Source organism: Calidris pugnax, unplaced genomic scaffold (genome assembly GCF_001431845.1).
Source record: "Calidris pugnax isolate Ruff unplaced genomic scaffold, ASM143184v1 scaffold170, whole genome shotgun sequence".
Classification (NCBI taxonomy): domain Eukaryota; kingdom Metazoa; phylum Chordata; class Aves; order Charadriiformes; family Scolopacidae; genus Calidris; species Calidris pugnax.
The window spans coordinates 645,742-660,504 of record NW_015090905.1 but is presented as its reverse complement, the minus strand read 5'-3'; the positions used below and the strand labels follow the sequence as shown (position 1 = coordinate 660,504).

Here is a 14,763-nt window from a genome sequence, read left to right as displayed (position 1 = left end):
TGTGTCCTTCTGATGTTGGTGGCCCCAGAGCTGCACTCAGTATTCCAGGATCCCTGGTGCCACCGCAACTTCTCCTGAGTCCCAATTTCCCTGGAGAGATGCTGCCACCATGGGTGCCCTCTCCTCTGGGAGCTGCTCTCATCATGGCCATTGAGGTGGTAGCAGCAAATCTCCCTAATTGCACAGTGGATCGTTAATTTTCTGTGAGTGCTACACGATGCTGTGGGATATAAGACCTGATAATCTCAGTTCATTTCTAGCGAGGGTGTGTACTTGTGCCCTCCAAGGGTAAAAGTTGTTTTAAGTGTTGTCAAATAATGAGTCATCTCTGATTAATGTTTGACTGTGCGGGTGGCAGGCACTAGGACCTCGGGACCTGCATCGACAGCCCTTACCAGAAGCAAAATCAGGAAATAACGCAGTAGCTCTTTCTGGGAGCGTGCCCTTGAAAATAAAGCTTCGCTGCTCGGTGTGAAAGAGAATTCACTCTCCAGGAATTCAGGAGTCCGAGTCCAGGCTTAGCTGTGAGCCACCCCAAGACATCGCTGCCCCCAGGGCCCTGCATGGACGTTGCTGGGAGGTAAGTGTGAGGGTCTGGTGGAGCGGCCGCGGGCGGGTGACATGTGTCATGTCTGCGCTGTCAGTGGAGAGGGAGAGACGTTGTGGAGTAGTGTTCAGAGCTCTGTGGTGGTGCTGTCATCTGTTTTCCAGCACAGGAGCTACAGCTTTGTTCAAGTGACCCTGCCGTTTGTTCAAGTGACCCTTAGTGCAGTTGGGTGTTCGTAGAAAGGTTCTCCAGTTGGTGTTCCAGAGGTGTGCGCACGATGCGTCCGGCCCCGATTTCAGTGAGACCTGCAGCCTGCCAGCGCCCACGGCCCCGCTCTGTGCCATTTGGTCCCACCAGCTCCTCGTCTGGGGTACCTCTGTGCGCTGGAAACAAGCCTGAACTCTCCAGTTCAGGGCTGGACCCCACCGTGTCTTTGTACTTCTCACTCTCTTTACAAATAGCCAGGTTAACCCATTAAAAAGGTTGTAGAACTGCTCCAAGACAGGGGCAAATATCTCCTCCCAGGCTTTCTGCCCATGCATCCTGCTCGGGGAATGTTCATTCCAGCGATGAGAACCACATGGAGAAAACCTCTCCAAGAACAAAGAGTTGCTTTAGGACAAGGCAAGTGAGAGGCACTGGGAGGAAGGTGATTCACTACCATTGCCTGCTGGTGGCTGGGTGGAGGCACTGGCTGGTGTCCAGGCTCTGCCAGCAGCAGGTATCCTTGTGGGGCGGTCTCGGGCACCCCGAGCCCCGGTGCCAGCTGGGCAGAAGAGAAGCTGGCCCTTGGGTGCTCAGAGTGGAGGATCAGTCCCTTCCAAGCACCACCCGCTGTCTGCACACAGGGACAGGGCTGAGCAAACAGCTGCTGCTTTTCAACAGAAATTACTCTGCTGGAGCAGCAGGAGCAAATGAAAGACCAACTGTTAAAGCCACCCTCATCCTTCCTGGTTCAACCAGCACGTCCCTCCTCCTACCAGGGTCTACCGCAGCAAGGGGTATGGAGTGGATCCTCTCCCTAAGCTCTGTGCCCAGGAGGCCCTCACCCATCCTGGTGAGCTGAGCTGCATCCAGTCACGTCAGACTGTGGCTGTGCCTGCTTGGGAATGGGTGCCCAGTGGCCTTTGTATCTCCAAGTCCACCAAGATAATACGTGCGGCAGGGAGGGGCTGCAGGACGAGAGGGTGTCTGTGTTGATGATGACTCTTCTGGAACAGATAAAACTGCCTGCTAATAACCTTACAAGAGCCACAATTGTCCCTTTTTTGTTGTTGTTCTGGATAAGGAAGCATGGTACGGATCCTTGCCGTCATGGAGACAGGCTGGGGTTTGCCACTGGTGATGCAGAGTGACCATGACTCATCCTCCAAAAGAGGAATAGAGCAAAGACTGTCATCTCTACTCCAATGAACCGAGCAATCCCCTGCACCTCTCCCAGCCCACTAGAAATGGGTAGACATGGTCTGCTCTGGCTAGAAGTTTCCAAGAAGCCAACAGTGGGCTTTCCAAGCACAGTGCTCTCAGCACTGGGTCCCAGCCCCACATTGCCCTGCCCAAGCTCTCGTCTTCACTGGGCACCAAAAAAAACAGTGCATGAATGAAATCGCCTTTCCCCCTCCTCAGATGTTTCTCTTCTCTGGAAGCCGATGCTTCCTTGGCTGTTTTGAGGTCTTGGAAACAGAGAGGAGCGTCAAACTGCTGGGAGAGTGTCACACTATCGAGTTCTCTGGTATGAAGGAGCAAGGTGGGCATGAAGCAGCTTCGCCTACATGGGACGTGGGTCTCATCAGGTGGCATCTTTGGCAAAGCTGAAGAGTGTGAGTTGTGAGCACTGAGAAAGCCCACCTTTCTTTAGAAAAGGAAAGAAAGTGTCTGCCGTGCAGTGATGGAGGGACGTTTCAACTGCAAAATGGATCTGGAGGAAGGGTGCTGAAATCAGAACAAAACTTCCAGAAACCGTAGTTTGAGTTAAGTTTAGGGGGTGATGCCATGGTGTGGGGATGCACCACAGCCCAGGCAGTGTCACCGAGGACACAGGCCTGGTGTCAATGCCCCAGAGGGTGGGTTGTCCCCCCTCCAGGCCCCTGTGCTGCTCAGGGAGCAGGAGAGCATTTGCCCATTGAGTCCCACCATCCACAATTTCAATTGTTGAAGGAATTAGGGGATGGAACCTTCTGGGAACCTGCCCTCAGGGATAAAGGTGTTGAACAGAGCTGGTGACTTTTTAAGGGCACTTTTCTTAGAGGGCAAGAGCTTTCAATTCCCTTGTATTAAAAAAAAAAAGCAGGCAAGGAAGGCAGGAAACCGGCATGGCTCAGTAAGGACCTCCTGGCCAAACCAAAGTCTAAGAAGGAAATGCACAGGCAGTGGCACCAGAGACGTGTGTCCCAGGGAGAATGTCAGGATGCTGCCTGGGTGTGTAGGGATGGGATCAGGAAAGATAAAGCACAGTTGGAGTGGAATTTGGCAAGGGACATGAAGAATAGTAAGGGCCTCTACATCTACATTGGCCAGAAAAGGAAGAGTAAAGAAAATGTGTCCCCTCCTTAAATAAGACAGGAGAACTAGAGGCAGCCAACATGGAGAAGGCCGAGGTACTCAACTTTTCTTTTTTTTTTTTTTCCTCCTCAGTTTTCAATGATAATCTCTCTTCCCATGTGTCTCAAGCCCTTTAACATCAAGGCAGGGACCAGGGGAATAAAGTCCCTCCCATTGTAGGAGAAGATCAGGTTCAAGAGCACCCGAGGAACCTGAACACACATAAGTCTGCAGGATCCAATAAAATGCAGTCTAGGGTCCTGAGGCAATTGGCTAATGTAGTAGCCAAGGCCCTCTCCATCGTATTTAAAAAGTTGTGGCAGTCAGGCAAAGTTCCCAGTGACTGAAAAAAGGGAAAACATCACACTCATTTTTAAAAAGGGTAAAAAGGAGGACTCTGGGAACTACTCAGGCAGCCTCACCTCACTGCCGGGCAAGATCATGGAGCAGATCCATGGAAGATATGTCGAAACTCATGGAAGACAGGCAAGTGATTAGAGACAACCAGCATGACTTCACCAAGGGCAAACCGTGCCTGACCAATCCAGCAGCCTTCTGTGGTGGAGTGACTGCATTACTGGACCAGTGAAGAGTTACAGATGTCATCTACCTGGACTTCTGTAAGGCTTTTGATATGGTCCCCCACAACATTCTTACCTTAAAACTGGAGAGATATGGATTAATGATAAAGATGATAAAGAATTGGCTGAATGGCCACACCCACAGAGTTACAGTCAATGGCCGAATGTCCAAGTCTAAAGCAGTAATAAGTGGTGTCCCTCAAAGGTCCATAGTGGGGCCGATACTGTTTAGTATCTGCATTAGTAGTGTGTATAGTGAGATTGAGTGGGCCCTTAGAAAGCTGAGTGGTGCAGTTGATACACTTGGGGGACAGGGTGCCATCCAGAGGGACCTGGACAGGCTGGAAGAGTGTGCCCACATGAACATCATGAAGTTCAACAAGGCCAAGTGCAAGGTCCCGCACTTGGGTTGGTGCAACCCCCAGTATCAGTACGGGCTGGGAGATGAATAGATTGAGATTCCCCTGCCGAGAAAGACTTGGGGGTACTGGTGGTTGACAAACTGGACATGCCCCAGCAACATGCTCTGGCAGGCCAGAAACCCCCCACACCACCAACATCAGAAGGACATGGAGCTGTTGGAGTGGGGCCAGAGGAGGCCCCAGAGATGCTGGGAGGGCTGGAGCCCCTCTGCTGGGAGGGGGGGCTGAGAGAGTTGGGGGGGTTCAGCCTGGAGAAGACAAGGCTCCAGGGAAACCTCGGAGCCCCTTCCAGTCCCTAAAGAAGGGGGGCTCCAGGAAAGCTGGGGAGGGACTCTGGATGAGGGAGGGGAGCCCTAGGAGGAGGGGGAAGGGTTGGACCCTGCAAGAGGGGAGATGGAGCTGAGCTGTGGGGAAGAACTTGTTTGGTGTGAGGGTGGTGAGAGCCTGGCCCAGGTTGGCCAGAGAAGCTGTGGCTGCCCCATCCCTGGAGGGGTTCAAGGGCAGGTTGGAGGGGACTTGGAGCAACCTGGTGTGGTGGGAGGTGTCCCTGCCCAGGGCAGGGGGTGGCTCTGGGGGGGCTTTAAGATCCTTTCCAACCCAAACTGTTCTGTGATTCTATGATCCTCCCACGGAGGTGACACTGCGGATTAAGTGCTCCAGGAGGAAAAGACACACAATTTTCAGTTGGAAAGTGGTCACATGCATCCCAGCATGACAGGTTGATGACGGGGGAGCACAGGGAACTTGTGTGATCATCCCACAGCCGGTGGATGTGACAATCCTGCCTCGGCCCTGACTTGCCCGTCAGTGTTCGCCCTGTGGTGAGCAGCCCCCGCACCAGCCCCCTGTGTCCCACGTCAGCAGGGCCCCGCGGCTGCTGCCTCTTGTGGCCCCAGTGACTTGGAGCTGCTGAAACAGGAGGTGAAAAAACAAGTTCCTGGTAAAACCGCACTCCCCTCCCTGGCTGTGGCGATGGGCTCCTGTGGTGCCAGCAGTGCTGGTGGGCAGTGGAGCCCACCTTTGGACTCCAAGGCAGGGAGAAGGGGCAGGGGCCAGGCCAGCTGGGTCCTGCACCTCCCTGGGTTTGGGACAGCAGTGTCCCCGGGGTAGAGCCAGCACAGGCAGGATTTGAAGCCGGATCTGAGCCTTTTTCTCCCTCCTGGGGCGCAGGGCTGCCCTGGGTGATGGCCCCTGGGTGAGGGCCTGGAAAACAAATCATACAAGGAGCGGTTGAAGGAGCTGGGACTGTTTAGTTTGAGGAAGAGGAGGCAGAGGGGAGACCTCATCACTCTCTACAACTACTTGAAAGGACACTGTAGAGAGGTTGGTGCTGGTCTCTTCTCACAGGTAATTAACAACAGAACAAGAGGGAACAGCTTCAAGCTCCAACAGGGTAGGTTTAGACTGAAAATTAGGAAAGAATTTTTCACAGAAAGAGTGGTAGAGCATTGGAATAGGCTGCCCAGGGAGGGGGTTGAGTCACCATCCCTGGGTGTGTTTAAGAGCTGTTTAGATGTGGTGTTGGGGTATATGGTGTAGGGGAGAACTTTGTAGAGTAGCATTGATGGTTGGACTCGATGATCCCAAGGGTCTCTTCCAACCTAGACGATTCTATGATTCTTACAAGGAGCTGCACTGGCCAGAGGACCCTATGGGGACAGCAGCAGTGGGCCAGCACGAGCCAGCTCAGCCCCATCCCTCCACAACCCTCTTTGGTTTCTTCTCTGCAGGTGGCAGCAGGAGAGGACAGGGAGTCCCTGATGCACTGACGGCCGACCATGTCTGGGGTGAGCAGGGCTGCCACAGGCATGCCAGTACTTCCCCTGGTGACACTGGGGTGGCATGTCCCCCCAGGACCACTGTGGGGAGCAGGGGGGCTCATGCCCAGTGCCCCTTGCCCCAGCCAGGGCTTCAGATGGTCCTTGGGTCTGGCCCTGGTGGCCGTGGGAGGCAGAGAGGGGCCATCTCTTGCTGTCCCTGCTGACACTACCTTCTCCCTGGCAGAAACACTGGCCCCCCGGGACGCAGTGTGTCACCAAGCATGACCACACCAAGCCCAAGGCCCAGGAGCTGGCCTTCCGCAAGGGTGACATGGTCACCATCATCGAGGCCGTGGAGGTGAGCCCCATGGATGCTTGGGGGATGCGCTGCCCTGGGAGGGAACGGAGGGGATGGGACCTTAGTGCTATCCATGAGCCACTGGAGACAGATTCCCCCTTCCCAGGGGGATTTTGCCTCCTTCCCTTGCTCTGAGACCCTCTCGCCCCCAGGGCAAGGGCTGGTACCGCGCCAGGCACAACGAGACGGGGCAGGAGGGGCTGCTGGCGGCCAGCGCGCTGCGGGAGCGCGGTGCCATCCGCGCCGACCCCAAGCTCAGCCTCATGCCGTGAGTACAGCCGGGGGGGAGCCGGGGGGAGCCGGGGGGGCCGCAGCCCAGCTCAGCCCCAGGAGCTGTGACAGCGGATGAGTCCAGAGTGTCTGCCCCCCAGCCAGGTTTTGGGGGGGCAGAGCAGCCCGTAGCCGTCCCTGGTGATGGAGGGATTTGCTGCGGCCAATGCCTGGTTTTAAAGACCCCCAGTTGTGGCCCCCCAGCTTGGGTGGGCCTCACGGGGAGGGGTTTTATGCAGTGGGGTCTATGCGGCTTTGGCAGGGGCTCTGCTCCCCCCATCTCACTGCTGGGGGAATCCCGCTGGCACAGCCCCTCTCCTCAATGCCCCTCTCCCCAGCTGGTTCCACGGGAAGATCTCGGGGGTGGAGGCGGTGCAGGAGCTGCAGCCCCCCGAGGACGGGCTGTTTCTGGTGCGTGAGTCTGTCCGGCACCCCGGCGACTACGTGCTGTGCGTGAGCTTCGGCAAGGAGGTGATCCACTACCGCGTGGTGCACGAGGAGAACACGCTCAGCATCGACAGCCAGCAGTACTTCTCCAACCTCATCGACATGATCGAGGTGAGACCCCTGTCGCTGGGCAGTGAGTGCCACCAGCACCAGACCTAGGGCAAGAACCTCATGGGGTCACCCGGAGCAGTGGCAGGTCCCTGTCCCTTTCTCCTGTGGTTTTCACTGGGTTTCGTTACCTGGCATAATTCTCTGTCCCTGCCAAAGGCTTGTGGTTCCCACTCAGTTTGGGGTGCAATGGACACATCTGGGGTGCCCCGGGGACATCCTCTGCCATAAAGCAGCCGTGCTGGCAGCAGCCCCAGTCCCCTGCTCAGGGCCATATTTCCCCCATCCCTGCTCATTCCCACACTTCACGCAGCAGTGGGGCTTAGGAAATTTTGGAAAATTAAGATCCTGGCAGCCTCTGCCTCCCCGGGACCCTGGACAAGGTTGGAGTCCTGCAGAGGCTTGAGGCGTTTTGCCGAGTTTCTCTCCCCTCCGAGCTCCCTCTCGCCTGTTGACCCCACGGGGCTCCTGGGCTGCGGCGTTAGCTCTTGTCCTTCCAGTGAGCTCTTCCTCAAGGTCCATCTTTGCCCTGTCTCATACCTGCTGCCCGTCTCCTCTTCAGGAGGTTGCACTCTCATATGTTTTCCTTATTTAGACACAACTTCTGCTTTCGGGTGGGTCCTTTCCCCTTTCATCTGCCCCGGCCCCTCTGTAACCACGATGGCCGTCCTGCCACTTCCTCTCCGTGTCACTTCTGCAAAACACCCTCGGCTGACCGGTAGCACCAGGTCACCCACGGTCCATCACTGCGTTCCCCTGGCTGTGTATGGAGGGGAGCAGGGCTGGGACATGGGCTGCAAATTGCAACACTGGGGGAAATGTGGCTCTGGACCCCTTGAGGCTGGTGATTGTGGTGGGGTCCCATGGAGCATCTTGTGGCCGCTTCTTGGCTCCACACCCTGAGCCTGAGGGTTAGAGGTGGCATCACCACATCACCTCTGTCCATCCCTCGGCAGCACTACATGAAGGAGCAGGGAGCCATCTGCACCAAGCTGGTGAAGCCCAAACCGAAAACTGGGATGAAGTCGGCCGAGGAGGAGTTGGCCAAAGGTAGGGAATGATGGGAGAGGGTCATGGTCTGGGTTTTGGGGACATGGCAGCATGGCCCCGCTGGTGACCCCTGCTAACATACCCTTGTGCCTGTGCCCAGCTGGCTGGCTGCTGAACCTGAAGCACCTCACACTGGGAGACCGCATTGGGCAGGGCGAGTTCGGAGGTAGGTGAGAAGAAGGGGTTGGAGGTTCCCTGGCCACGGGCTTCCCCAGATGGCACCACTGATGTCCCCTCCTCATCCTGTGGCATGGGGGGGATCAGCCTGGGATATGGGGGGGCGGGTGTGGGGCTGAGCCTGTCCCCCTGCGTCCCTTCCTAGATGTCCTCCAGGGCGAGTATATGGGGCAGAAGGTGGCCGTGAAGAACATCAAGTGTGATGTGACCGCCCAGGCCTTCCTCACTGAAACGGCTGCCATGACGTGAGAGCCCCATGGGGGGATACAGCCCAACCCTGCCCCATGACCCAGGGACGAGCAGGCACCCCCTTGACACAGGTCCCCTCCATTTCAGGAAAGTCCGGCACAAAAACCTGGTGTGTTTGCTCGGTGTGATCCTGCACAACGGCCTCTACATCGTCATGGAGTTCATGAGCAAGGTGAGAGCGCCCAGCCGGTCTTCAGCCAGCAGGAGCCATCACCACTCAGATCTGGGGACAAACTCTCCATTTGGGGGCTGAGTTAGATGGATGCTGGGTGCTGCATCCACTGCAAGAGGCAAAATCTGTGGGCAGCCCCGTCCTCTTAGTCCTTACATGTTTTTCCTTCTCTACAGGGCAACCTGGTGAACTTCTTGCGCACACGGGGCCGGGCGCGCGTCCCAACCCAGCAGCTCATACTCTTTGCTCTGTAAGTCCATCTCTCTCCCTCTGGGCTGGCAGCCCCGGGGGACACGCAGTGACACTGTGCTCTGCTGCCCATGGCAGGGATGTGGCCCAGGGCATGGACTACCTGGAGTCCAAGAAGCTGGTGCACAGGGACCTGGCTGCCCGCAACATCCTCATCTCCGAGGAGAACGTGGCCAAAGTGAGCGATTTTGGCTTGGCCCGGGTCAATCCCAAGGGTGCGGACGCTACTTTGCTGCCAGTGAAGTGGACGGCACCAGAGGCCCTGAAACACAACGTGAGCAGTGGTGGGAAAGGAGAGGGGGCCGGGGGGGTCCTCTCCAAGCAGCTATCCCCCTTGGGTCTCCCCTGCTCCCACCAACCTGTCCCTTCCCTGTGGTGGATTCTGGAACATTCAGCCCTGCATATCCCAAAATTCAGGCTCTGTCCTGCCCTGGCGCATTGAGGGAATTGGGGCAGCTCCAGTGGGATGGGGCAGGATGGACACAGGGCTTTGCACAGGTGATGGGAAGGGAGAGGGGGTTGCACCCCGGGGAGCTGGGGGCGGTGGGGGGCTGTAGCTGTCTCCTGTCTGCCCTTGGGGAGGGATGGGGGCCCAGCACAGCCCCCACCCAGCTTCAGCCTCTCCTCTTCCTGCCACCACAGAAATTCTCCTCCAAGTCAGACGTGTGGAGCTACGGGATTCTCCTGTGGGAAACCTTCTCCTTTGGACGAGCACCCTACCCCAAGCTGGTGAGTGCTGCGCTGGGGGACACCGCAGGTCACACCCTGCTGGCACCAGTGGGACGGGGATGTCCCACTGTCCTCTGGTCAGTGTGAACCCCCGGCAGGATGGGGAAAGAGTGTCCCAACTGGCTTCTCCACCCTGCCAGAGCCTGAGGGAGGTGACGGAGCTGCTGGAGGAAGGGTACCGCATGGACGCCCCCGAGGGTTGCCCACCTGCCATCTATGCCCTGATGAAGAGCTGCTGGGAGCTGGAGCCAGGCAAGCGGCCATCCTTCAAGAAACTCACGGAGAAGCTGCAGAAGGAGCTGAAGCACCTGAGGGATGTTTAACCCCTGTTCCACTCCCAGGACCTGTGGCCAGAAGTCCCCCAGACCCACTGGCGTTGGGACTGGTGTGGCAAGAGGTGGCCCCTGATGCCGCTTTCTCCTGGTGGATATGGGACTGTCCTCCCCCGGGGTGCCCAAAGAGGAGGCAACAGCCTCCCTCCAGCCTGGCACTTCCCACCACACAGCCCAGAGAAGTTCCCATGGGGTAAATCTCCTCCCCAGGGGGGACCATGCTCCACACACCCCACACTCAGCCACGGATGGCAGGTGCTGCATGTTGGGTCCCTTCGAGCCGTTCCTCTTGGTGACAAGGGGACAGGACAGGACATCTCTGCTCACTGAAGGACAAAACCCCAACACCAACACAACCCCACTCCAGCCACCCAGCCCTGCGCAGGGATGCCGGGTGCAGCCAGCTAAACCACCCGGATTTGGGCTTTTTGATTAAACCAAAGAAATTGGTTCAGCAGCATCTTTAAGCCTCTGTGGTGGATTCTGGAAATTAGGCCTATTCCTCGCTTGGAGCCTGGCAAAGCCCAGGGAAAGGCTTGGGGGGGGGCCCAGGAGCTCCAGCCCCCAGAGCCTGGCCCCTCTCCCCTCAGGGCTCTGCGCAGCCAGGGATTATTCTTTTAATCAGAGTCTATGGGAATTGCTTGCATATAGATTACGGGAGCAGAGCACATCCTGCGGCGGTGGGAAGCCACCGGCCACACCGGCTCCCAGGCAATCTCAACATCTTGGTGGAGCCGGGATTAACGGGGGCACGGGGCCGCACGCAGGCGTGTGCTTGTGCAAGTGCACCCACCCGCCACCTTGCCTTCCAGTCCTTCGACCCTCAGTTGGGTTTTTTTTGGGCTAATCCTTCTGCATCTCCTCTCTGCCAACTTCTAGTATCTCCAACCCCTCGTGACGGTGTGGGCACTGGGTGCCCCTGATGCTGGGCTCCCCCCAGCAGGGTCTGGCCCTGTGGGTGCTGCCATCCATTGGGGCCTTGACAATGGCCCTCGTGACGGTGTGGGCACTGGGTGCCCCCGGCGCTGGGTGCCCCTGGTGCTGGGCTCCCCCCAGCAGGGTCCGGCCCTGTGGGTGCTGCCGTCCATTGGGGCCTTGACAATGAGGGTCTTTCAGCCTGATCCAGGCTGTGCTGGGGCTCAAGTGGCTCCTTCCACCTCCCCATCACCCCAACAAGGCAGCACCCAACTGTGTCCCTGCACTGCTGTCCCCCCCCAAGGACCCTTGGGTGCAGCAAGCAGCACAGGAAGGTCTTTCCACCCCGTTGGCTGTGTCTTCCCCTCCTAATGCCTTAATCCGCCCCTGATCCGCTGCGCCCCTGGGGCCGCTGGTCCCGCTGACCTTGCAGGCGCCGGCCCCGGGCAGGGACCCTGTGGTGTGGGGCACCGTGGGGCACAGGCTGCCACAGCCACCCACCCATGGCCGCCTTCTTCACATCTGCTCTGAAGAGCTTTAAGGGGGGCGAGGAGGAACCACCCAAGGGGCCCCCCAAGGATGGCAAGGCGGCCACGCTGCCCAACGGCATGGCTCGCGAGGAGTTTGAGGAGTACCAGCGGCAGCTGCTGGAGGAGAAGTAAGGCTTTGCCAGGGCTGGGGGGGTCACTGGGGTCCCCCATGCACCAGGACCTACCGTGGGTTGGGATAAGGACCGGGAAGCAGCTGGGGCAAGGGACAGGGGCAGAGCTAGTGCCCTTCTGCACCTCTCCCTGCAGCACAGGAGGTCCCCGTGGGGCTGGCACAGGGCTGAGACAGTGTCACCCTGTAGGTGACAAGGGGTACCCCCAGGTGTCAGTGTCCCGGAGTGGTGAGTGTCTGCTGTCAGCCCAGCATCCTTGGAGCTGGGGACAACAGGGGCCAGTATGGGATTGCATCAAAGTCCCACCTCCCTGGGTCTGGGTGCTGTGGAGACCAAGTGGCCCCACATTCTGAGAGGCCACAGGAGGAGCAAGAGCCTCCAGCGGGCACCTTCCCTGGGTGATGGGGCTGGAGGGCCAGGATGTGGCCCCTGCCCCCAGACCTCCACTGTGGACCTTTGTGTCCCCTTCTCCTCCCACCCTGGCCCAGGGACGCTACTGCCGGAGGAGGAGGGTGATGGTGGGGGTAGGCTCTGGTGGGGGACGACGAATGAGGTGGGGGGGTTATGGTGAGGTGGGGGATGACGATGAGATGGGGGGTGACGATGAGGTGGGGGGTGACAGTGTGGCACCGCCTGCTGCAGGATCGAGCGGGACAAAGCCTTTGCGCAGAGGAAGGCAGAACGGGCCACGGTGCGGATGCACCTGCGGGACAAGTACCACCTGGCCCAGGTAAGGATCAGCCTCCCCCGTGGTGGGACCTCGGGGGTCTTCCCCCAGCACCTCCATCTCCAGGCCAGCCCCATCCCAGTGTCTGCCAGGCCTCCCCTGGGACAGGAGATGATTCCTGAAGAGGGCAGCAGATGGCTGCTGTCTCCCTCTGCTCCATCCCTGTGCCCGTCCAGCCCTCCGGATCTGGAGCCGGACAGTCCCGGTGTCCCCCCCAGTATCCCCAATGCACCCACGGCACCCGGCTGGTCCCAAGGGACCTGTGTCCGTGGGTGCCCACATCTTCCCACATCCCCAACCCCGTCTCCCACCCGTGTGCAGGACGAGCGGGACGATGCCCAGCTGCACGTGGCCGGCGGCGCAGTGGAGCTGCCGGAGGAGCTGGCTGCCATGGTGCACAGCGAGGGGGAGGAGGAGGAGGAGGAGGATGGCGACGCCGGGGCCTTGGCCTTCCTGACCAAGCTGCGGGACGTGGACCTGCAGGCCCTACGGGACCGCGCGCTGGGTACCGTGGACGAGGTGAAGGAGAAGTGTGCCCTGATGTAGCGTCACTGCCCGCCATGGCAGCAGGTGACACCGTCAGCACTGGGGCTCAGCCCCTGCCCCCCTGCAGCCCCCCAGGAGCAATGGGATGTGGGTGTTACAGGTGCCATTACCTGCAGGTGGGGATCCCAATACATGCACTGGGGGTGGGTTTTCCTCCCCAGAACCATCCCCTGTTGTTTTTCTGGGGTGCTGGGATGCAGGACGCCTGGGTCCCCTCAGCCACACTGGCAAAGGCCCTCCCCACCGTGCCCCTGGGGTGAGCCCCCTGGATGGGGTGGGCGCTGGTCCCTAATGCTCTGTCACCCCCAGGAACCAGCCCTGGGGCCTCACGCACCATTTGGCTCAATAAACACGGCATTTGCTGGCACCAGCCTGGTTTTGCTGCTATTCCCCTCTTCTGCACAAACCCTACCCTGGGCTGGGGAGGGGAGGACACGATGACACCGCGGGGCTGCTCCCTGTGGCCCCGAGACAGCACCCAGCCCATTATTCTCTGCGCCCCAAAAAACCCTACCCTGGGCTGGGGAGGGGAGGACACGATGACACCGCGGGGCTGCTCCCTGTGCCCCCGGGACAGCACCCAGCCCGTTATTCTCTGCACCCTGATCTGTCCCCCCTTCTGCAGCAGCCCCCAGGCACGGCTGCACCCTGTGCACAGGAGCCAGCAGGACCTGGTGTGTCCCCCCTGGAGCATCCCTTGGGGACAGCACCGGTTGGGGGGTGTGACAGCATTTAACCCCTCCTCGAGCATCCCCTGCCAGCTCCTTTTGGCAGGGGGTCCTTTTGGCTGGAGCTGGGATGTCCCGCTCCGGGGCATTGCTCCCTGCTCCCGGCCGTTCAGCAGTGGCACTGGCTTAAACGCCGCCGTGCCGGAAGGCTGGGGGCTGCTGAGATCACTAATACCTGCCTATTTTAGCGAGGTCTAATCTGCCTGAGTCGCCTGTCCCCGAGGACTAAGCTCGCTGAACCCTTGTAAAATGTATGGCCAGCACTGGCCCCAATGGCACCTCCCCGCTGGAGCAGGAGCCGCCGGGGGAGTCACGCTGTGTTTGCATGAAAGAAAGGACGCGCTGAGCCGCCTCCGTCCTCCCCACGCCAGGGCCATCTGCTCCGGAAAGGCCTGTGGGGACGGCCCTGGCCTGGGCTGCCCACGGCCGCGCTGGCGGGGCTGGGAGGGGGTGGTTGAACCCAGCGCAGGTGGGCTGGGAGCTGTGCCACAGGGCTCATCGCTGTCACAAGAGCCACCGGTCTCAGCCACCCCGGGGCTGCAGCACCTGGAGCTGCAGGAGCACCAGGAGGAGGTCCCCTGGGTGCACGGAGTGCTTGGCTCCCCTGCCCTGGGCACCCAGTCAAGGAGCTGGTGGGTGCTGGATGTCCTGGTTTGTCGTGGCCTAAACACTGGAGCATCCCAGGGAGCATGTGACAGGCACATCAGGGCTTTGCACCTGGGACCCTCCTTGTGTCCGGTGGCCCTGCTGTCCCCACTGACCACCCGTGTTGCATGGGATGGGGCCATCCGTGTGTCCCCCCGGCCAGGTCCCTGATGGGGTGGCAGCACCCGGTGCAGCCCCGTTCCCAGCCCACATCCCTGTTCTCCCCAGGGCTGGGACTCAGCATCGAGTGCCAGCCGCTGGGAGGGTGGCACCGAGGTCCCCAGCACACCCTGTCACAGCAGGTTCCTCCATCCCCGCTCTGTGCCGGGGCCACATTCCGCCCCGACGGCAGCCTGGCTCCCAGTGCTCCCAGTGGGGCTGCACGGGGGCTCCCAGCGCCGGCTGGGATTCGGGTCAGGACCCTCCACCAGGTCTCCTTGGCTAATCGTCCTGCCCCCCCCGCCCTCCCCATGCTGCCACCTGCCTCCCGCTCAGCACCCTTTTGGGTCACCCCTGCCGCCTCCCCGCCTGCCCAAGGCCTCTTAATGA

General features: G+C 59.5%; 2 protein-coding genes across 2 annotated transcripts; both read left to right on the top strand.

Moving 5' to 3' along the window:
- Window positions 1-406: 406 nt before the first annotated feature.
- Window positions 407-10,443, top strand: MATK (megakaryocyte-associated tyrosine kinase). The gene is made up of 13 exons (XM_014949012.1): window positions 407-580; window positions 5,822-5,878; window positions 6,096-6,209; window positions 6,362-6,477; window positions 6,818-7,037; window positions 7,991-8,084; window positions 8,185-8,250; window positions 8,407-8,506; window positions 8,598-8,682; window positions 8,859-8,932; window positions 9,010-9,205; window positions 9,574-9,660; window positions 9,801-10,443. Exons 2-13 carry the CDS (start codon window positions 5,870-5,872, stop codon window positions 9,981-9,983), a joined length of 1,344 nt encoding a protein of 447 aa, XP_014804498.1. The 5' UTR covers window positions 407-580; window positions 5,822-5,869; the 3' UTR covers window positions 9,984-10,443.
- Window positions 10,444-11,410: 967 nt separating this feature from the next.
- On the top strand, window positions 11,411-12,841 carry LOC106892094 (complexin-3-like). Its single transcript, XM_014949006.1, has 3 exons — window positions 11,411-11,565; window positions 12,211-12,298; window positions 12,617-12,841. Exons 1-3 carry the CDS (start codon window positions 11,411-11,413, stop codon window positions 12,839-12,841), a joined length of 468 nt encoding a protein of 155 aa, XP_014804492.1.
- Window positions 12,842-14,763: the final 1,922 nt, after the last annotated feature.